General features: G+C 45.3%; 1 protein-coding gene and 1 long non-coding RNA gene across 2 annotated transcripts; one reads left to right on the top strand and one right to left on the bottom strand.

Moving 5' to 3' along the window:
- Nucleotides 1-736: 736 nt before the first annotated feature.
- Nucleotides 737-4,765, top strand: LOC109735431 (ankyrin repeat domain-containing protein, chloroplastic). The gene is made up of 8 exons (XM_020294642.4): nucleotides 737-1,600; nucleotides 2,779-2,855; nucleotides 3,089-3,187; nucleotides 3,301-3,399; nucleotides 3,718-3,816; nucleotides 3,904-4,002; nucleotides 4,190-4,416; nucleotides 4,483-4,765. Exons 1-7 carry the CDS (start codon nucleotides 823-825, stop codon nucleotides 4,301-4,303), a joined length of 1,365 nt encoding a protein of 454 aa, XP_020150231.1. The 5' UTR covers nucleotides 737-822; the 3' UTR covers nucleotides 4,304-4,416; nucleotides 4,483-4,765.
- Nucleotides 4,766-13,889: 9,124 nt separating this feature from the next.
- On the bottom strand, nucleotides 13,890-15,330 carry LOC109735443 (uncharacterized). Its single transcript, XR_012182630.1, has 3 exons — nucleotides 14,452-15,330; nucleotides 14,238-14,321; nucleotides 13,890-14,138 (listed from the first exon to the last, which is right to left on the bottom strand). It is a non-coding gene; the product is annotated as an uncharacterized lncRNA (long non-coding RNA).
- Nucleotides 15,331-23,004: the final 7,674 nt, after the last annotated feature.

The raw sequence follows: 23,004 nt of genomic DNA, 5'->3' as shown, positions 1-23,004 counted from the left end.
TTTTCCATGGCAAAAAACTCGAGACATGGGAAAATTTGAGGGAGCCATGGCAATTTTGCCAATCTACTGGAATGTAAGGGAGCAAAAACCGGAGGTCCAATTTTGCCACGGCCATGTGGTGTGCCTCTATGTGCGTGTGTGTGCTCCCGCATGCATGTGGTGTGAAATGCATGTGAAATGGGGGGGGGGGGGGTGAGCTCGTTCATATGGCCATGTCTAAAAGCTCGGTGCCCGCGAAATAGGCGACTATGACGATGAACTGAGGGGGGGTGAAGGGGAAATGAGGTGGCTTACGTGGACAGTGACCCAGCCCGAGCCTCGCCACTCACCGCCAGGGTGGTGTCTGCTCCATCTTGTCTTTGGCTAACACGGACATTGAAGACAACGCCACTCGCATGCGAGGCCGGGTGGCTGCTGCACCTCCTCCCCCTTCTCCTCTGGCTCCGGCAACCTCCTTCTCCTCTGCTCAACCTGGCTTCTCACAGAGAAGAACAACGACGACCGGCAACCCGAGCGATGGGGTGGAATGAAATAGGGTGTTCTGGAGATAGGGGATAAGGATAGGCTGGGGGGAGGGGGGTTGTATGTCGACGTGTTGCCACTCGGTGTCAAGAAGTACCTCCATTCTTTTTTAGAAGAGCCAACTACTTCCTTTGTTGTTCGGGCCGCGGTGGAGGCGGCCCTCACGTCCATAAGAAATCTGGGCTCCTTTTGAGCCCACCTAAATCACTTTCAAGCCCAGAAGATAAGAGCCCAGCTTAAACGGTCGCTGACACCGGCCTATCCTCTCGGCTTCCGGCGCGGCGCGGCGAGGACGACGCGATGCCACCACCGTCTCTCCCGCTCCTCCTCCCCTTCTCCTCCCCATTCCTCCACCCTCTCCCCACCTCCGCCTCCCGCCTCCGCAGATCCCTCTCCCTCTCCCTCTCCCCGTGCCCCCGTCCGCTCGCCTCCCCTTCCCCCTCGTTCGCCGTCGCCGCCGTCAACGACGACGACTACGACTACGACGACGATGTCGTCCTCGGCGACTGCCTCGTGTTCGAGGACGAGGCCTTCGAGGCCCCCGACCTCGACATCGGCCGCCCGTCCCCTCGCCCCAGCCGGGCGGCCCGTGGCGGGGGCAGCCTGGTGCCGGAGCGGTGGAAGGACGCCGTGGAGGAGATCAACCTGACGAAGAAGGAGAAGCGCCGCATCGCGCACGGGCTGCGCTTCGGGAGCCGCCTCGACCGCCGGGTGCCCTCCGCCGTGGCCGCCCCCGACGAGTACCGCGCGTACCGCGAGGGGAGGCTGGACGCCGAGCTCGGCCACGGCGCGCGCGACTACCTGGTGTCGCCGCTCGAGAGCAAGTCCCGCGCGTACAGTGAGGTGAGGCTGGACACGGAGCCCGGGCGCGCCGTGCGCGACCACGTCGAGCCGCTCGAGGAGAAGCCCCGCGCGCCGGAGAAGGTGGAGGCTCCGCCGCCTCCGCCTCCCGGGACACGCGCGGCGCCCAGGAATCCTAGGACGGCGATGGACTCGGTCGGTCTTGAGGACATCGCGGAGCTGTTTAATAGTAGCCAGTATGTGCCAGGCGAGACGGAGGATGGCAACAGCGCGAGAAGTGAGTTCCACAACTTCTGTTTTGCTAATACTAAATTTTGTTTCAGAATCCTTTCCATTGTTGATAATGTGAGCTATTATTGAACAGTAGGCGAATTACAGAAATGTTGCGTGGTAGTGTAGCAATTAGCCAAGTAAATCAACCCTGTGCTAGAAACAAAGCCGAATGAAGTAAATATACTGAATCTTCCTTCAGGATGGTTTGCTGAAAATGTGAGCTGTCATTGAACAGTAGGCGGGTTATTTTGCAAGCGGAATTTTCCATTTAATAAACCAATTAGCCAATTAGAATTTATGTGTTGGGACAAAGCCAAAGGAAGTAAAAACAAGCATGTTGTTTGACTATTGCAAATTTATTCTGCTGCACCAGAGGGCACAGTACTAAACTGAAGTTATTGGAGAAATTTGCAATCTCTTATCCCTGGTTGATTGTCTCCAGCGGCAATCCATTATGCATTATCTGCACTCCGAATGCCACGTTATGAATTTGTTGGTACTGAATGTACTGACTTTGACCAAATGCTCAGAATAACACTTCGAAATTATACGACTTACGTTAATGCCCAAACGCTTCAAAGATAGTCAGCTTACGTTGCCCAAACGCTTCAAAGTTGGTCTACTTACATTGCCCAAACTCATGATATAAAACCTTGAGCACTGATATTATTGTTATTGGTAAGTATCCGTGACGCTGAGTATCATACTATATAATCTTAACTTCTAGTTAGCTGATACCATGGGATGTTTTGACTGCTTAAATTCTTTGGCCAATAAAACTACAATTAATCGAATAATAGGTGAGTTAAGTTATACAAATTGATACCATGGGATGTAATTTTGAAAGAACATTCTTATGATTGTGATTTTCAAATTTTGTAATCACTAGCGCAATATTATAACAAGTGCAAACTTTAACTATCAAAATGCACTGTGCATTTTGAAACAGAGTAACAGACTGATAGTACTACAATTTTAGAGGCTATTCCAACTCATTTGAGAAATCTATGTCACTTCCAGTTTGGTATATTAGAAAAGAAAAGTGTGATGTATTTGGGATCAAGTGTACTCAGTCTGGCACAACTTCTATATGCTGTTTTTTTTGTGCGGATCAACTTCTATATGCTGTATAGTTCTTCTAACGCTGCAGTTGTTCCTATGAATAATCTTTCATTACTTTAGGTCGCCGGAAGCTGTTCACGGATGAGGAAAAGGTTCTTCTGAACAGGAGATTACCTGATCTGGAAGGTGCTGCTTCTGTAAGTGGTTCCTGTTCAGAGTATTTTAGCTGCTGTTAAGTCATTTTAGCCGTCATTCAGTTTTAGGAACAGTCAATGTGCTCCTGGTATTTTAGCCTTGCTAACATATTGTCTCGTAACATCCATGCATGTTCTGCCTCATGGCCTATGTCTGATGGTATTTGCTACTGCCATGTTAGCTCCTCTGCAATATCTGCACATTGACAGTTGATACACCTTGTGTCTTCTTGTAGAGTAAGTGGCTGCCACTTCACACCCTTGCTGCATCAGGAGACTTCTATCTATTGGACAATCTTCTGAAACATAAGGTGGATGTAAATGCACTTGATAAGGTAATTTCTTCTCCAGATGTTGAGCTATCTCATCATAAGCAGATACACGCGTAGAAGGCATGGTATCTTTGTGATATCTTGTTACCATTATTGACCTTTTCTGGTCTCCTCAGGATGGTTTGCCAGCAATTCATAAAGCAATTATTTCGAAGAAGCATGCTATCATCAACTATCTCTTAAGGAATTCAGCAAATCCATCCGTCTATGATAGAGTGAGTATATCCTATGTTTACATATCTTTGAAACAGTTTTAAATAGCAAATTCCAGGAATGTTCTGTTATATTACATGTGGTTAATCTTGGATTATATGGTGATGTTGTTTGCTTTCATGATGGAGTTAATCTTGAATAATATGTTTGATGTTGTTTGTTTTCAGTTTTTTTCTTTACATATTTGCATTGGTTCTTCTATTTTGTGTTAAGGTATATCGCTTCCTGTAGGCATTACTGCAGCAGGTTGCGCTTCTAGATTCCTTCTGTATTTGTTTTTTTAATTCCATGAACTCAACGATGCAACTTTGGTGTTACAGGATGGTGCAACCCTAATGCATTATGCTGTCCAAACAGCATGCAATCAGACTATAAAAACTCTGTTGCTCTACAATGTTAATATCAATCGCCCAGATGACGTATGTTAAGCTCAAGAATTATCTCTTCTTGTCTTGTCTTGTCTTGTTTTCTTATGGTTTAACTGCTTTAACTTGTTCAATTCTCAGTATGGCTGGACACCGTTGCATCTAGCCGTGCAAACACAGAGAACCGATATTGTGAGGCTACTCTTACTAAAAGGTGCTGATAGAACGTTGAAAAATCAAGTAAGTAATTTGTGATTTTTTTTACTATTTCACAAATGTTTAAGTAAGAACAAATGAACTGCTTTCAAGCTCATTTCACATAACTTACCTACTTCTCTAACGATATCAGGTTCCCAGCCCAATCTTGTTTATGATCCATCTGTCTTCCACTAAATAGGAAAGTAAATTTGTTTTATGATTACCACAGGATGGATTGACTCCTTTGGACTTGTGCCTCCGATTGGGTCATGATGTGAGGACATATGAGCTTATCAAATTACTCAAAAACTTCCGAATATCAAAGCAGCATAACTCGTTTTAACTCATGGATGGTGTTCGGCCCTATCAAAGTCACTGAAGTTTATTACTAGTGTTGGACTAGCTGAGATGCAACTTCCTGCTGCGCATGACGGAATTGCTTCCAGTTGCAGATAGGTATGATCAATCACATTTGAAGCATTTTTGCTATTTTGTTGATCTGACTATAAGCAGCTGCAACAGAACACGTTTGCTGCTGGAGGGAAACGAACTACCTGGGTTATTTTCTATCCACGAAAACTGGAAAGCAAATCTTTTCACAAGGAAAAGGTTGATGATGCAGAAAGATTAGAAGTAGCCACTGGACCGTCACAAACTATAGATAGACCAGTCACTGTTGCCAGATAATTTAGGTAAGATCTGTAAGTTTAGAATGACACTATCTTCTTTTCTGGGCCGTTGGGATATTTTTTGGCCATAATTATAGCGTCACACAATACCAATATTCATAAAAATCTTGCTGCTATACAGGCTTATCTCCTTTATGTCAGTCTATACCATAGATGTTAGCTCGTTACCGTCTAAAAATGCATGTTTTGGAAAATACCATCACATGTATGGTTTGATACCTCAAAGTCTTGCTGATGGTGATCTGAGACATCTTCTACCCTAGGAACAATTCAAGTTATTATTAATTCAGTTTGCCTGCCGAGCAGAAAAGTAGGACAATATATATTTTTTGATCAACAGGGAGCCCATCAAGGGCCCCCCAGTTCCATTAAAATGAAATCAGGAAGTACATAGACTGATATAAGATATAACAGTAAAGCAGCACATGTCGCTCCTCTGAAAAGTTTGGTGAACAGATTGCAATACAGGAGAGAACTCTCAGACAGTTTCAGGCAGCTCCAGCACAGGTCGTTGATCAATTCAGGTTCCATGCGCAGCTTCTTCAGTGGTGTGAGAGCCTGGGGCGACAGAGCAAGGCTCCAGGATGAACGCCGGTTTGGCTTCCAGGGAAGATCTCCATGAGCTGAACATGCGAGAAGTTAGCAGGCCACTCGCGTTCTTCAGTGACTAGCTGTTTGGAGCATTTCCCTAGAAGGTCCAGAGAAATCCTATGAAGGCCAGCATCATCATGTAGACTCCATTCCAGCTGTGAGGGCACCCTCAGCAAATGGAAGATGCGATGACAGAATCTGTCTTTCGAAGGGATCATGCTCTCCATGTAGAGGCTTTTCCAATTCCTGGTAGTTCTCAGAATTAGCCACCAGACCTGCTTAAGGTCAAGCCAGCTACGGTTGTTATACCGTTCCTATACTTCCAGTGACCAAAGAATGCAAGCAGTAATAGAGTTCAGAAGAGCATGCCTTTTGTTGTCCAATTAGAATGTAGCAATGGATTCATAAGTGCTCCCAATATGTCTACCAAAGTATTCAGAGACTGTTCCAAATGCATTTGGCCACAAACATCAAAGAACAAATGCTTGATAGATTCTAGTTCAGAACAGAAATCACAATCTTCTGGCTTGTTTAGAATGTGTTTATTCAGGCTGCCCCTTCTCATGAGTTCATTATGTGAAAAGAGCCAAGGAAAATCTGAACCCTGGGGGGGGGGGGGGGGGGGGGTCTATCTGTTTAACACATGTAAAGTTCATAATAGCGTAGATGGAGCTAGAGGAGTAAATTCCATTGCTAGTGTACATCCACCTAAGAGAATCCTCTTCATCCTGGAAGGTACCACTTCTAGCAATTTCTTCTAGCCCAAACCATTGATTCGGCATGGCACGGGTAAGAGTTCTCCTAAAAGAGACTTTCAGAGTAGTGCCATCCCAGAGTTCAGAAATTGTGGCCTTCTGCTCACAGCAAATGGAAATACAAGTTGCAGTACTGAATAGCAAGTGGAGTGGTACCAAACCAGTTGTCCTCCTCGAATTGAATTTTATGACAATTGTGTCATGTCGCCTGTATCCAAACTTAATTGTACTTACAACACCTAGGAACCCCTTCCAAAATCGGACATCTTTAGGCTGTGGTTAAGATACTGGGGGAGGATGTGTTATACTTAAAGTCTATAATGGTTTTCCATAGGGAATTATTTATATAGATTGTATCTCTTGAGCGAGACACAGGTTGAGGTCTTGTAGGTTGGGGATGCCTAGTCCTCCAAATTCTCTTCTCATACATATCAAGTGCCAATTGGCAAGATGCAGCCTCCTATTTCCATGAAAGTCATTCCAGAGACGATGGCAGACAATGTGCCATCTGGGAGTTGATCATCTCCATGGCCCACTTTGGGAATTTAAAGGTGAGAAAATAAACTAGGATGCTAGCTAGGCAAGCCTTGATGAGCATTAGTCTAGCAGCATAAGATAGCAGCCTGCCCCTCCAGCCAGCCATCCTTTTGATGATTTTATCTACTACATGTTGGGCATCCTCTCTCTTAAGCTTCTCATGGTGGAGGGGAGGGGTACACCAAGATACTTAATTGGGAAATTCCCCAGTGAACAATAGAAAATGTCCTTGAAGGGTTGCACCTCCAACTCTTGCAAGTGAATTGGATGAGTTTACTTTTACAGTAGGTAATTCTCATCCCAAACACTTCTTCAAAGCAAGCCAGGACAAATTTCAAGTTTGTTGCAAGATCTATGCCATTATCAACTAAGAGAGTGGCGTCATCAGCATAATGGAGGCAATCCCCCCACACTACCACCACCACCACTAATATCTAGATCTAGATCTCTGCTTATCTTTGGTCTCCTCCTGGAGCCAAATCTTCTGAATCTCAGTGCGCTAGTAAACTTCCTTCCTTCTTGTTCAGAAACTGAGGGTTCAACATATTTAACTTTGATATCTAAAATATCATATTCAGCCAAGAGATAACCCTCGAGGTTTCTATGCTCAGCCTCAATATTTCTACTCTAACCTCTAATTGTCTTCCTAAACCTCCTCACCTTTTCTTGCCAAACATCAATGGCTTTGAAACTTTTGATGGGAGCATCCCAGGATGTAGCCACTGTCTTTGAAATTCTCTCTAAGGAGCCAGCATTTCTCAAACTTTATACCCTGAGGATTTTGGTACTCTCCCCACACCAGATTCACACAGAATTGGTGTGCTGTTGCTACCAATCTTTGACGAGGCTTGAAAGGAGTAGTACAATGTTGCTTCCCATTGCTTGACAAATAACCGGGAAAATACCTTCAGAGATGCATGCAGAAATTTCAGACATGACACGACAATTCCATCAGAAATTTCGTCAGATTTTAGTTATGACACGAGCGGCGTCATGACAGTTCTTCTAATTTGAACTTTTATATGTGTGGGCGTGGCTCGCGTGCCTGGTCCCTGTGCCGACCGTTCTTTGGTCCAGGGTAAAGACTGACATAAATTCAATTCCGTTTGTGCAGATCCTTTAAGCGGACCATGTTATATGTACAAACATCGGCGGGACCCGCCGTAGCATAATAACTGGCGTCCTTGTTCGGTTTCTTGTCCTTATCAATGGAGTATTTGCTTCTCTTTGCTGTGCATCAATGCACTTCAATTTCGAACATCTCACCTAGGACCCCCTTCCAAAATCCGGACATATTTATGCTGTGGCTGGAGAAGATATTGGGGAGAGGTTATACTTAAAGCCTATAATGGTTTTCCACAGGAATTATTACTATGGATGTATCTCTCGAGCGAGGACCCTAGGAGACACAGGTTGAGGTCTTGTAGGTTTGGGATTCCCAGCCGTCCAAACTCTTTTCTCATACTCCCTTTGTAAAGAAATATATGATCGTTTAGGTCACTATATTAGTGATCTAAACAATCTATATTTCTTTACAGAGGGAGTACATATCAAGTGCCAATTGGCAAGATGCAGCTTCCTATTTCCATCAAAGTCATTGCAGAGACAATGTGCCATCTGCTAGTTCGTCTCCTGGGCCCACTTTAGGAATTTAAAGGAGAGAAGATAATGGGGATGGTAGGTGGGCAATCCTTGATGAGCTTTAGTTTAGCAGCATAACAGAGCAGCCTGCCCCTCGAGCTAGCCATTCTTTTGATGGTTTTATCTACTACAGGTTGGACATCCTCTCTGTTAAGCTTATGATGGTGGATGGGTACAACAAGATACAGTAATTAATATGGCAATTCCCTGTTGCACAATAGAAAATATCCTTGAGGGCTTGTTCGGTTAATCCTCTCCCCAAGAGGATTGGAGGGGATTGGCAAGGATTGGTTCGTATTTTGACTTGTAAGAGGTTTAAATCCCCCGCAAACCCCTTCAATCCACTCGGATTCACACGCAACCGAACAGGGCCTGAAAGGGTTGCACCTTCAGCTCTTCCAAGTGAATTGGGATGACCCGGATGAGTGTACTTTTACAGTAGAAAATTCTCATCCGAGGCACCTATTCAAAGCAGGATGCCAGGACAAGTTTCAAGTTTGTTGCAAGATCTGTGCAATTATGAACAAATAGAATGTTGCCGGTGAACCCCCCCTCCCCCCTCGCCCCAAAAAATGATCTGATGACAGACCAAGTTAGCTGACTAGAAGAGACCTTCATTAGCACCCCATCAACTACCAATTTTAAAAAGAGGGGCGGGGGGTAGGGGGTCAGCCTGTCCGAGCCCCTTCCCAATTGTTAAAAAACCACCTTTTGTAGAGTGCAGCGTTTCGGTGCCTAGGCTCATCTGCATCCGATCAGAAAAAAATCACAAAAAGTTCAAACAAATTCAAAAAATTCCATTTTTTGCGTGGTAGAAAATTTATTGTGTGAGGCCCGCTCCAATTTTCAGATCATTTGGACATTTGAGTAGCTCTCGGCAAAAAAAGACAAATCAGGTCAAAACAGTGCATGAACAGTAAACTTTTTTACAGACACAAATTTGTCTTTTTTTTACCGAAAAAGGGTTTCACCCTGCTTTATATTATAAAGCAACCAACATCGAATACATCTGAGAGATCGAACAACATACACACTCAAGGCAAGATACAAAGGTGCCGGGCGCCGACACACCACCCCACCTACAACAATAGAGAGGTGAATGAAGCAACAACGAAGCCAAGCCTCCAAAGCGGTGCCTCCAAGAAGGATACGACCAAGGATAGCCGCCACCGCCCGATCCGCGAAGATCTGGTTTTCACCCGGAGCAAGACGACATGAGCGGGAGCGCCGCGATGGAGGCTTCGGGAAGGGTACGACGTCAACGGTCGCCGCAACCGTCGGCCAGTCAAAGAACTGGGCAAGTGGTGTACCCCGACGCTCACACCCCACCATCGCACCCTAACTCCGTCAACCACTCGCAACCACGCCACCCGCGAGGCCATGGTTGCCCGTCCGCACTTGAGACGCACACTCTGCCCACAAACGCCGCGCCTCCCGCCACCAGAGCCGCCGCCCTGCAACCAGACAACCCCGAGACCTAGACAAAGTCCCCGGCTATGGACCAACCGATGGCCCTCGACCGACAGATCCACCCGCAGACGCTCCGCCGGTAGATCTGCGCCAACCCGCCCGCGGCTAAGGAACGGGGGAGAAAGGGGAGCGGACAAATCCGGACTGGCACACCCCGTGCCGGCGACAGGTGCGCGACCGCATCGAGGCCACCCATCCCTCCAACCAAGCTCCCCGCCGAAGAGGAGGAAAAAGGGAAGGAGGAGCGGACGCATCCGGACCGCAAATGTGCCGGCAACAGGTGGTGCGACCACACCGAGGCCACCCATCCCTCCTACCAAGCTCCCCCGCGAGCACCCCCATGTCGCCCCACCATGGTAGCTGGCACATCTATCCAGAGGCCATCCGCAATCGCGCGCCCGCCAATGAGGGAAACCAAATCGATCAGCCGCCGCAGCTGAGGTAGCTCACCAGGGGGGACCTCCCGCGCCGAGCGCCGCCGTCTAGCCGCAAGGGCCCGACTAGACGAGGGCCGCTCACCTCCACCACTGTCGTGCCGCCCCCTCACCATCGCGCCACGGCGAGAGAGCTGCCCGCGGCCTAGGCCGCCGACAGCGACAAAGGGCGAATCTGGACACGCCGCCACGAAGTTGCCGCGCCGTCACCACCCCCACCAGTACTGCAATGCCGCCACCCCCACCAGAAGATCGCCACGGCAGAGGGCGGCTGCCCGCAGCCAAGGGCATCAAATTATCTACCATTATTTTTTTTGGAATTTTTTAGGATTTTTTTTATTTTTTTTTATTCAGCGCGGTACCAGATGAGCTTGGGCTCAAAAGTGGACTATCGCCTTCTGTATTGTTAATCCTGACCCCAAGTCCCCAACAGAGCCTTTAGATGTTATTTGGGAAGTCCAGCCTATCCATTTGAACCCAAAGGCTTTAGGACCTACTAATTATGCCAGAAAATCTAGGTTGACTTTGTCGAAAGCTTTCCCATAGTACAACTTTAGAATAAGGCCTTTTTCCTGAGCAGAGTTCATACTGGTAGAATATTTTTGTTTAGGGATAAGTGCTAGTACAACAAAATTTGAGCCTGGAGATATCTAGTTTTCCTTTATAAAAGTTTTGAAACAGAGCAAACAAATGAGCTTTGGTCACATCTCAGAACAGAAGTGCTGATAGAACATAAAGGAGAGACCATCCGGGGTAGGGGCACCATCTAAGTATAAACCAAAGACTGCCTTTTTAATCTCAGCTTCACTTAAGGGAGCTTGAAGGGGCTTTGAGTTCTTCTCCATAATCCAGCCATGAGATCAGCTTTGACTTTTCTAACCTCAGCCCCAATATTTCTACTCCAAGCCTCTTCCTAAATCTCCTCACCTTTTCAAACAATTCAAAAAAAAAACTTGACAAGGGTTGAAAGATGGCTAAATGAGTACAGTACGTACAATATTGCTTCTCATAACTTCATAAATATGCCCTGAAAACAGCTTCAGAGTTGCATGCATAATGCATCCCGATGATCACTGCTTCACCGCCCTTGTGTCCTCGTCAGATACGAGTTATGACACGTGCGAAGCCATGACGGTTCTTCTCTTTTATTTATTTTATATATTTTATTTATATGCGTTGGCGTGGCTCGCGTGGCTGGTCGGGTCCCTGTGCCGACCGTTGTTTGGTCCAGGGTAAAAAGCCTGGCATAAATTCAATTCCGTCTGTGCAGATCCTTTAAGCGGACCATGTTATGTTACCACAACATCGATCTCTCCCCGCAGTAGTGTTGCTCGTCCTTTTCGCTTGCAACCGGCACAGGGAAGGGAAGGTTTTACTCCTCTAACCGGCACCTAGCCGATCCCGTACGTAGAAGTAAAACTATAGCCGGATAGGGGATCGGCTAGAGTTGGCCTTAGTTCATTAAGTAGTTGTACTAAGTTGGTCTTACAGCAGCAGCACGCTTAAAACTAAGTTAGTATGAAAGCATGAAATAAAAACAAGTTTCCAGCCAGGGAGCTGTAGCGCTTCAACAGCACAAGCACAGGGAGAGCTCACCTCGCCGGCAAATCAATTCGACTCACAGCAGCAAGGTGACCAGACCTAGATGAGACCAGACTGGCACCATCGACGCGTCGTCGGAGCGGCATCATTACTGCGCCTCAACGCTCAGAGAATTGAAGTGGACGGTGGCGACGAGTTGACAGTTTTTAGCGACTGGGAGGCATGGGGGCGCGCCGGGCGTTGGATCGGAGTGGAGGAGTGAATGTGGGAATCTTTGTCTGACGACGTCGGACGAGGCCGGCCAGGCCCGTCGTGCATCTCGTCTCATCTCTCTCTCGTCTACACCTACGCTACGGGCGTGTAACGTAAATGCGGTGGCAGGGCCCTGACCAAAGTGACCATGCCCCATATTCTCTCTTCCACCGCGCGCCTGCTCTGTCGTCGTCGTCCCGTCTCTCTTGATGCCTGCCACCTCATCTACTACCCCGTCTCATTAACTTGCGTCGTTACTCCTTGGCAAGGCCCCAACCACCGGTCGCCATGCCCCTTCTTGATTTCCACCGGGGAGTCAAACACATGGATCAAAACAGCGTTCACCGGTGTAAAAGCATACGGGAAAACACATGACCTCGATGCCTCCCGGTTGAGTAGAAAGAGGTCGGAGTGTATGTTTAAATTTCTATGGAACCACGGCACAGGAATTTGGATCTAGGATTGTGAAACGCGGGAATAGAAGAACAAATTTACAAGAATCTGGCAAGGTTGCCAGTGTAAAATAGAGGATTGCAAAACACGGGAAAAACTGCAGGGGTAGTCATTTGGATGGAACACACGACCTTCATCCTTTGCAATTGAGTCTTGAAAAACAGTCTTGCTAAATCTCGGTCGGCCGAGACTTGGTTATGTTTTAGTCGATACTATATTCGTGAGATTTTACATTGAGATCCATGTAATTTTTTTGATTTTTGATTTTTTCTTTTCTCTTTTTTACATATTATGTCACTTGACTAAGACTTTAACTTAGTAAAGTCTCAGTCGGCCGAGACTTTAACTTAGTAAAGTCTCAGTCGGCCGAGACCTAGCCACACCCCTTGAAAAAAGGTTGGAGTGCATGTTCAAATTCTTAGGGAATTGAGGCGTAGGAATTTGTGTGCCACAGTTTCTTTGACCCAAGGACAATTCTTAGGAAACATTTCCAAAGAATTGGAATCCTACAAAGTTTCTACAAGCCATATAGTGGTGGGAGTAGCATCGTCATTTCTCCGAATTTGTTAAGGCCTTCTTTGGTTTACAAGACTTTTGTAAGAATTTTATAGGATATGATTCCTGTAGGAAAAACTCCCTTAGAACACTTTGATTTGTAAGAATGAGTTTCTATTTCTATGCAGGAGTGGTTTATATCCTTCACATTTCAGAAGAAAAGAAAAGAAAAAAAATTAGCTCAAACTTACAGAAAAATTCCTCTCCTATGAACCAAATGACATCACCTTTTCCTATAGGAATTGAGATGCATGTGCATGTCATATCATTTCTTATGACTTTCCTACTAAATCAAAGGAGTCTTAAGTTGAGAATTGGAGTTGGATCTTTTACTGATGCTTGTAGTTTAGACTTAGTTGGGAGAAAATGGAGCGTGAATTCAGAAAACCTGAGTTTCAAAATCTTCATTTCCTATGGAAACTTCCACAGGGCAATCAGCATGGAGCAGAAGGACCCCAATGGCGGAGTGTCGAGCAGCATCTGGTTTCTGCATCTGCTGCTGCTACCACCAGGCGGCCGGTTCCATCTCTGGGCAGAAGGAGGTTGGACACCATGATGATCAACAGTGCGCATTACTAGTGTCTCTCGCTCTCTCTCTCCTTGTTCTTGTTCTTTAATTTAGGGTTTCGAATTGAATGGGAATACAACAAAGTAGCTAGGGAAAGAGTATACACGGCACGGAGGGAGAGGAGCTGGAGCATTTATTTGCATTTCATCGTGGCACCAGCACAAGTTGGAAGCTGCTGCCTGCCTAGTTAATAGTACGCTCTATAGTTATTAATACACGAGGAGATCGATCCGATCCATCCATCAACCCACCGGACCGGATGAGCAGAGAGCAGTCGAGTGGATTCCATTTTCTTTGTAGTCCTACTACAAAGTTTGAATGTGATTTTTTTTAGAGATGAAAGGAATTAAAGCAACAGAAATTCCCCATACATGCATGCAGTGTACACGTTTTGTATGTACATGCCGCTCCAAATAAATGGTTGAAGCAAAGATTTGGTCAGTTTTCCATGAACATACACTCAGACTCAGGAGTATCATCTTTTATGAAAGACAATGTTGTGTACACAAAACATTGGAGCACGTACGCGTGCAAGCATGTCACACACACTACATGCATGTTCAAACAGCAACCATCTGAACTTCTGAAGGGAGGACCTCGAAACTGAACTTGTCTGGGGCGGTGCACGCAGAAGCGGTGAAGTTTTGTACATTTCTCTGTGCGTTGCTCCAACCCTTCTTGGGAGGTTACCCTGCATGTAGATCAGTGGAGATGAGAAGTTAATGGTCATGGCATGCATGGAATTGGCACAAGATTGACATAACTTAGCAGGTGAGGGGAACTACCATACCAACATCTATATCGGCGGCGAATCACCAGCCTAGCTTGCACGTCCAGAGGATGAACACATAGATCGCATGCACACAAGGCAAACCTGGAGGAGTCACAGATCCGATCAACACACAGCACGTATGTGTTCACGATGCATGCACCAGCATGCAGTGAACATGCATGATGAGGGCTGGGTTAATAGTCGCATGACAAATGTACGGACCGATACGTACGTGTTCATGCCTGTAGCGCAGGTGAGGACGGTGTACTGGCCGACCGGCACCATGGCGGAGGGGCTAGCGAGGCGCGGCGCCATATGCGGCCGCGCAACGACGAACGGAACGAACGCATGCATGCATGAAAGATCACTAAGATATTGGCACGGCTCAATCAGAACCACCGCCGCGGATGGCTCCGGCCGGCCGGCCGGCGTGGTCTGAGTGAGTCGAGCCAACATCATAGTGACCATTTCATCCTCCTCCTCTGGGAGTTCCTCGCCATCGCTCTGCAAGGAGGAGCATGGAGGTAGAAGAGAGGGGATGCGATGGAGTGGAATGAAATGGAGGGACGGGGGAGGCGTCCAACTTTATGCAGCGGGCGGGCGAGCTCGGCTCCGGTGGTGCGGTGCGGGTGGGGAGGGGCATTCAAGTCCCCCGGCTACCAAATGAGTAAAGACAGGCTGCGGCATTAATGGAAACACGGCCCTCTCTCTGCCCCTGTCCCTCTCTCTCTAGCAGCAAGCAAGCATATCGAGCAGAGGAGACGAGGAGGAGGAGTACATGCCTGCTCGATGCATATGTAGGTGCAACGACATAAATTGAGATTCCCGGCCCTGCCCTGCCCTGCCCTGCGCGCTGCATGTGTGTGTGTGTCTGATGTTTTTGTGTGCAACGGGGGCCAGCAATATGAATTGCTCCTACGCACAGTCCTACCACTCCCCCATTCCATTCCCATGCGTGTCTCTCTTTCCTAGAGCCGTAGAGCGAGCCAGCGAGCGAGAGAGAGGGAGTACCTGCTGCTGCTAGCTGGAGGAGTGACCTAGCAGCATGCAGCATGCAGCAGCTCCGTGTCCATGGCCATGGCGGAGGGAGGGAATGGTGTCGTTCGGTTTTCATTACTGGGGCATTGATGGAGTACGTGAAGAAGCTAGCTAGCCATAAGTGCGGGCGAGGTTATGGGGGAGACGAAGAAGCGGGAGGCATGCTACCATGTCCTCGGGGACGAGGAATAAATGTGGCACGGAAGCAACCGCCGTGTTTAATCTCCCGAGTTCTTCTCCATGATGGAGTATTTTTATCTTTTGAGCTGGACGGGAGGGAGGGGGATGGGTGGATGGCTTTAATTCGATTTGATCTCCGGAGTGACACATCGATGGTTACGGCATTTAATTACCACAGTAGAGTACGTGCGTGCGTGGGTGGGAGCGCGGTGCATAGTGCACGACACGGTCGAGCACGTATGTGATTGTGAGGTGTGAGAGCCCGGTTGGAAAATGTAGTAGGGGCGTGTTTGGTTGCCCGCATCGAGCCCAACCAGACCCGCGCGGGATGTCTGTGGGCTATTTGGTTGTCTGTTTTTACTATTGGGCCTGCATCGCATGAAACTTAAAGCATTTCTGGGCCTGGCTCACTGGAAACCCACGAATCGGCAGTTTCTCCAGGGCCAGGCCCGAGCGGTGCACGTGGGCGGCGGCGGCTGCACGCGCGCGGCCACGCTCGAGAAGCCGCGTTGCTTCCCGAAGCGCCGACAGTTATTAGCCTCACCGCCCCTCACCGCCCCCTCTCCCCACTCTTCCCCACTCTCCCAACTCTCACCGGCGGCGGCGGATCGGAGCAGAGGAAGAACACCACCGGACTCCATCACCGGCGGCGGTGGATCGGAGCAGAGGAAGAAGACCACCGGACTCCATCAATGGCGGTAAGCACTTCTATCTCTTCGACATGCACGCTAGATTCGATCCACGGCGAAAGATTCAATCGACGGCGGAAGGGAATGGGGAATATGTAGATAAACATAGGGGTAGTTCATGCTAGTTCATACGAGTTCATACATGCAAGATCGGAATGCAGGAGAGGGATTAGGGGATAGGGGTGGACAACGGACACCGGCTGACCACGGCAGCCGTCACCGGCGTGCGGAGCGGCTGGTCGAGCCGCTGGCCTTCATCTTCTTCTTCATCGCCGTGCGGGCCGGCGGGTCGTCGTCGTCGTCCTCGGCGGAGTCGAGATCGATCTGCCAGGAACGACAGCATGGCTCCGGCGCCCTTGCTGGCATCTGCACTGCTTCTTCTTCCTCCTCCTTAGACTCCCCGCCGATGACCGCTGGCGGCGCGATAGCCGTCTCCCAGTGCACTGCGGCACGGCGGTCATTAGGAGCCTAGTAGGTCTTGTACTTCAACACTTCTTCCTCTGTTTAGGGTCGACGGAGACGGCCTGATTCATGGCCCAGCGAATGATGTCTGATGTCTACTACACAACCTTCTTCTTGTAGACGTTGTTGGGCCTCCAAGTGCAGAGGTTTGTTGGACAGTAGCAAATCTCCCTTAAGTGGATGACCTAAGGTTTATCAATCCGTGGGAGGTGTAGGATGAAGATGGTCTCTCTCAAGCAACCCTGCAATCAAATAACAAAGAGTCTCTTGTGTCCCCGACACACCCAATACAATGGTAAATTGTATAGGTGCACTAGTTCGGCGAAGAGATGGTGATACAAGTGCAATATGGATGAGAGATATAGGTTTTTGTAATCTGAAAATATAAAAACAGCAAGGTAACTAAAGATAAAAGTGAGCACAAACGGTATTGCAATGCTAGGAAACAAGGCCTAGGGTTCATACTTTCACTAGTGCAAGTTCTCTCAGCAATAATAACATAATTGGATCATATAGCTATCCCTCAACATGCAACAAAGAGTCACTCCAAAGTCACTAATAGCGGAGAACAAACGAAGAGATTATGGTAGGGTACGAAACCACCTCAAAGTTATTCTTTCGGATCGATCTATTCAAGAGTTCGTAGTAAAATAACATGAAGCTATTCTTTCCGTTCGATCTATCATAGAGTTCATACTAGAATAACACATTAAGACACAAATCAACCAAAACCCTAATGTCACCTAGATACTCCAATGTCACCTCAAGTATCCGTGGGTATGATTATACGATATGCATCGCACAATCTTAGATTCATCTATTCAAACCAACACAAAGTACTTCAAAGAGTGCCGAGAAGTTTCTACCGGAGAGTCAAGACGAAAACGTGTGCCAACCCCTATGCATAAGTTCACAAGGTCACTGAATCCGCGAGTTGATCACCAAAACATACATCCAGTGGATCACATGATATCCCATTGTCACCACAGATAAGCACATGCAAGACATACATCAAGTGTTCTCAAATCCTTAAAGACTCAATCCGATAAGATAACTTCAAAGGGAAAACTCAATCCATTACAAGAGAGTAGAGGAAGAGAAACATCATAAGATCCAACTATAATAGCAAAGCTCGCGATACATCAAGATCGTGCCGAATCAAGAACACGAGAGAGAGAGAGAGAGAGAGAGAGAGAGAGAGATCAAACACATAGCTACTCGTACATACCCTCAGCCCCGAGGGTGAACTACTCCCTCCTCGTCATGGAGAGTGCCGGGATGATGAAGATGGCCATCGGTGAGGGATCCCCCCTCTGGCAGGGTGCCGGAACAGGGTCCCGATTGGTTTTTGGTGGCTACAGAGGCTTGCGGTGGCGGAACTCCCGATCTATTCTGTTCTACGATGGTTTTAGGGCATATGGAGATATATAGGCGAAAGAAGTCGGTAAGGGAGCCACGAGGGGCCCACGAGGGTGGAGGGCGCGCCTAGGGGGGTGGGTGCGCCCCCCGGCCTCGTGCCTTCCTCGTTGCTTCCCTTACGTACACTCCAAGTCTTCTGGATTGCTTCCGTTCCAAAAATAACTCTCCCGAAGGTTTCATTTCGTTTGGACTCTGTTTGATATTCCTTTTCTGCGAAACACTGAAACAAGGAGATAAACATCCAAAACAGATAATATAATAGCATGAATACTTCATAAATTAGATACGTTGGAGACGTATCAGCATCCCCAAGCTTAATTCCTGCTCGTCCTCGAGTAGGTAAATGATAAAAGAAATAATTTATGAAGTGTGAATGCTAGCAGGTGCACAAGTTTGAGCAATGATAATTTCAATCACCTTTTCTATTATCATTATATGCCATAAACAGTAGCTCAACTCATAGAACTTTTCATGATCAAGTAACAAACTATTCACATGTTAAAGTATAGATCATGAACTTTCTTGAAAACTAACAAACCGTGTTATTAGTCATCAAACAATTACAATTCATCTTATTTTTAGGAAGAGTCTATGTCAGAGCTTTGATTTAGCAAATCCCACATACTCAACTATCATATAGTCTTCCATGATTGCTACCACTCAAAGCATATTTTTAGAACAAATAGCATCCATCGAACACAGAGAAAGATAGGGGCTTAATTTTTCGCGCCCCCCCCCCCCCCCAACTTATTTATCATATAGATAATTGTCAACAATAATAATTCATGATCAAATATATTTGAATGGCCATATATGCTTAGATCTTTCCATCACATGATGCTTGCCAACTAAAGAGTAGGTTGGAATGAGAAGGAATACTACTGACTCTTGCATAAAAGTAAAAGATAGGCCCTTCACAGAGGGAAGCAGGGATTTGCAGAGGTGCCAGAGCTCGAAGCAAAAACAGAGATGAAAATAATTTTGAGAGGTATCCTTTCATTGTCAACATAACGACCAAGAGTTCCCAATATCTTCCATACTAGATACATTATAGGCGGTTCCCACGCAGAAAGGTAAAGTTTTTACTCCCCCTCCACCAACATTCACACTCCACGGCTTGTCCGAAACAACGGGTGCCGTCCAACTATCAACATTCCTGGGGGAGTTTTGTTTAAATTATTTGCGAATTTGTTTTTGATCTTTTGATCATAGGACTGGGCATCCCAGTTACCAGCCATTTTCTCATGAATGATGAGCGGAGTCCACTCATCGTGAGAATAACCCACCTAGCATGGAAGATACTAACAGCCCCTAGTCGCTACATGAGCGATTCGGGCATACAAAACAGATTATTATTTGAAAGTTTAGAGTTTGGCACATGCAAATTTACTTGGAACGGCAGGTAAATACCGCATATAGGTAGATGTGGTGGACACTCATGGAAGAAACTTGGTTTAAGGAATTTGGATGCACAAGCAGTATTCCCGCTTAGTACAGATATTTTGGCTAGCAAAAGATTCTAAATAGCAAGCACCACATGTTAGAGGATCTATAACAATATAACTTCTATACAAATATACCCAAGCATAACTCATTATGTTGTCTTCCTTGTCCAACTTCAACTAATTTGCTCAGGTTTGAAAATAATTAATGGGGCTCACAATCATAGAAGATGTCCAAGATAGTATATTTATATGTGAAATCTCTCGTCCTTCAATATTCTTTCATGAATTGTTCAAGTGACCAATACAATGTTTGCTAACCTTCAATAAATTTACCACCTCTACTTCTTATATGTGAAGGCATTACTCCCCATGGGAAAGGCATATGAAACATATATAATTTCAGATTTATGACATTCAAATCATTCAACCATTTACTCATAGGATATAAGTGAAGCACACGAGTAAATGACAAACTACTCCAAAAAGATATAAGTGAAGATCAATGAGTAGTTAAATAATTATGTAGCTATGTGAAGACTCTCTCTCATTTAAGAATTTCAGATCTTGGGATATTATTCAAACAGCAAGCAAAGCTAAAGAAAATAAAATGACGCTCCAAGCAAAACACATATCATGTGGTGAATAAAAATATAGCTCCAAGTAAACTTACCGATGAACGAAGACGAAAGAGGGGATGCCATCCGGGGCATCCCCAAGCTTAGGCTCTTGGTTGTCCTTGAATATTACCTTGGGGTGCCTTGGGAATCCCCAAGCTTAGGATCTTGCCACTCCTTATTCCATAGTCCATCGAATCTTTACCCAAAACTTGAAAACTTCACAACACAAAACTTAACAGAAAATCTCGTGAGCTCCGTTAGCGAAAGAAAAGAAAACACCACTTCAAGGTACTGTAATGAACTCATTCTAAATTCATATTGATGTAATATCTACTGTATTCCAACTTATCTATGGTTCATACCCTCCTATACTACTCATAGATTCATCAAAATAAGCACAACACATGGAAAACAGAATCTGTCAAAAACAGAACAGTCTGTAGTAATCTGTATCAAACGTATACTTCTGGAACTCCAAAAATTCTAAAATAAATTGGTGGACCTGGGAATTTGTCTAGTAATCATCTGAAAAACGAATCAACTAAATATCACTTTCCAGTATAGCTAATCTCGTGAGCGCTAAAGTTTCTGTTTTTTACAGCATGATCATAAAGACTTCACCCAAGTCTTCCCAAAGGTTCTACTTGGCACAAACACTAATTAAAACACAAAACCACATCTAAACAGAAGCTAGATGGATTATTTATTCCTAAACAGAACCAAAAATCAAGAAACTAAAATAAAATTGGGTTGCCTTCCAACAAGCGCTAACATTTAACGCCCCTAGCAAGGCATGATGATTTCAATGATGCTCACATAAAAGATAAGAATTGAAACATAAAGAGAGCATCATGAAGAATATGACTAGCACATTTAAGTCTAACCCACTTCCCATGCATAGGGATTTTGTGAGCAAACAAGTTATGGGAACAAGAATCAACTTGCATAGGAAGGTAAAACAAGCATAACTTTAAAACTTTAAGCACATAGAGAGGAAACTTGATATTATTGCAATTCCTACAAGCATATATTCCTCCCTCATAAAAAATTTCAGTAGCATCATGAATGAATTCAACAATATAACCAACACCTAAAGCATTCTTTTCATGATCTACTTGCATAGAAATTTTACTACTCTCCACATAAGCAAAATTCTTCTCATTCGGAATAGTGGGAGTATCATAAGGGACTTGAATACTTTAAATTGTTTCCACATTCAAACAGTAATGTTCAGAAAAGGGGTAATCATAATCATGACAAGTTTTATAAATATAATCATCACTACTTTTTATAGCATAAGTTTCATCACAATAATCATCATAAGTAGCAACTTTGTTCTCATCATAATCGATTGAAACCTCTTCCAAGATAGTGGCTCATCACTAAATAAAGTCATGACCTCTCCAAATCCACTTTCATAAATATTATAAGATTCAACATCCTCCAAAATAGTGGGATCATTACTTCCTAAAGTTGACACTCTTCCAAACCCACTTTCATCAATTTAATCATCATAGGTAGAAGGCATGCTATCATCATAACAACTTTGCATATCAAAACTTGGGAGGCTAAAAATATCATCTTCATCAAACATAGCTTCCCCAAGCTTGTGGCTTTGCATATCATTAGCATCATGGATATTCAAGGAATTCATACTAACAACATTGCAATCATGCTCATCATTCAAATATTTAGTGCCAAGCATTCTATGTAATTCGTCTTCTAGTACTTGAGCATAATTTTCCTTCCCATCATTTTCACGAAAGACATTAAAAAGATGAAGCATATGAGGTAACCTCAATTCCATTTTTTTGTAGTTTTGTTTTTATAGACTAAACTAGTGATAAAACAAGAAACTAAAAGATTCGATTGCAAGTTCTAAAGATATACCTTCAAGCACTCACCTCCTCGGCAACGGCGCCAGAAAAGAGCTTGATGTTTACTACACAACCTTCTTCTTGTAGACGTTGTTGGGCCTCCAAGTGCAGAGGTTTGTAGGACAGTACCAAATTTCACTCAAGTGGATGACCTCAGGTTTATCAATCCGTGGGAGGCGTAGGATGAAGATGGTCTCTCTCAAGCAACCTTACAACCAAATAACAAAGAGTCTCTTGTGTCCCCAACACACCCAATACAATGGTAAATTGTATAGGTGCACTAGTTCGGCGAAGAGATGGTGATACAAGTGCAATATGGATGGTAGATATAGGTTTTTGTAATCTGAAAATATAAAAACAGCAAGGTAACTAAAGATAAAAGTGAGCACAAACGGTATTGCAATGCTAGGAAACAAGGCCTAGGGTTCATACTTTCACTAGTGCAAATTCTCTCAACAATAATAACATAATTGGATCATATAACTATCCCTCAACATGCAACAAAGAGTCACTCCAAAGTCACTAATAGCGAAGAACAAACGAAGAGATTATGGTAGGGTACGAAACCACCTCAAAGTTATTCTTTCGGATCGATCTATTCAAGAGTTCGTAGTAAAATAACATGAAGCTATTTTTTCCGTTCGATCTATCATGGAGTTCATACTAGAATAACACCTTAAGACACAAATCAACCAAAACCCTAATGTCACCTAGATACTCCAATGTCACCTCAAGTATCTGTGGGTATGATTATATGATATGCATCGCACAATCTCAGATTCATCTATTCAAACCAACACAAAGTACTTCAAAGAGTGCCCCAAAGTTTCTACCGGAGAGTCAAGACGAAAACGTGTGCCAACCCCTATGCATAAGTTCACAAGGTCACTGAACCCGCGAGTTGATCACCAAAACATACATCAAGTGGATCACGTGATATCCCATTGTCACCACAGATAAGCACATGCAAGACATACATCAGGTGTTCTCAAATCCTTAAAGACTCAATCCGATAAGATAACTTCAAAGGGAAAACTCAATCCATTACAAGAGAGTAG

Source organism: Aegilops tauschii, chromosome 4 (genome assembly GCF_002575655.3).
Source record: "Aegilops tauschii subsp. strangulata cultivar AL8/78 chromosome 4, Aet v6.0, whole genome shotgun sequence".
NCBI classification, from domain to species: domain Eukaryota; kingdom Viridiplantae; phylum Streptophyta; class Magnoliopsida; order Poales; family Poaceae; genus Aegilops; species Aegilops tauschii.
Note: the sequence above shows the minus strand (reverse complement) of the source record. Positions and strands in the feature narration are given on the sequence as shown.

What these genes read in the sequence shown, in the direction of transcription:
- LOC109735431 (XM_020294642.4), top strand. Translation starts at nt 823, where the DNA reads ATGCCACCACCGTCTCTCCCGCTCCTCCTCCCCTTCTCCTCCCCATTC. An exon ending in ATCTGGAAGGTGCTGCTTCT is followed by an intron (nt 2,856 to 3,088) that starts GTAAGTGGTTCC and finishes GTCTTCTTGTAG; the next exon opens with AGTAAGTGGCTGCCACTTCA. An exon ending in ATATCAATCGCCCAGATGAC is followed by an intron (nt 3,817 to 3,903) that starts GTATGTTAAGCT and finishes TTCAATTCTCAG; the next exon opens with TATGGCTGGACACCGTTGCA.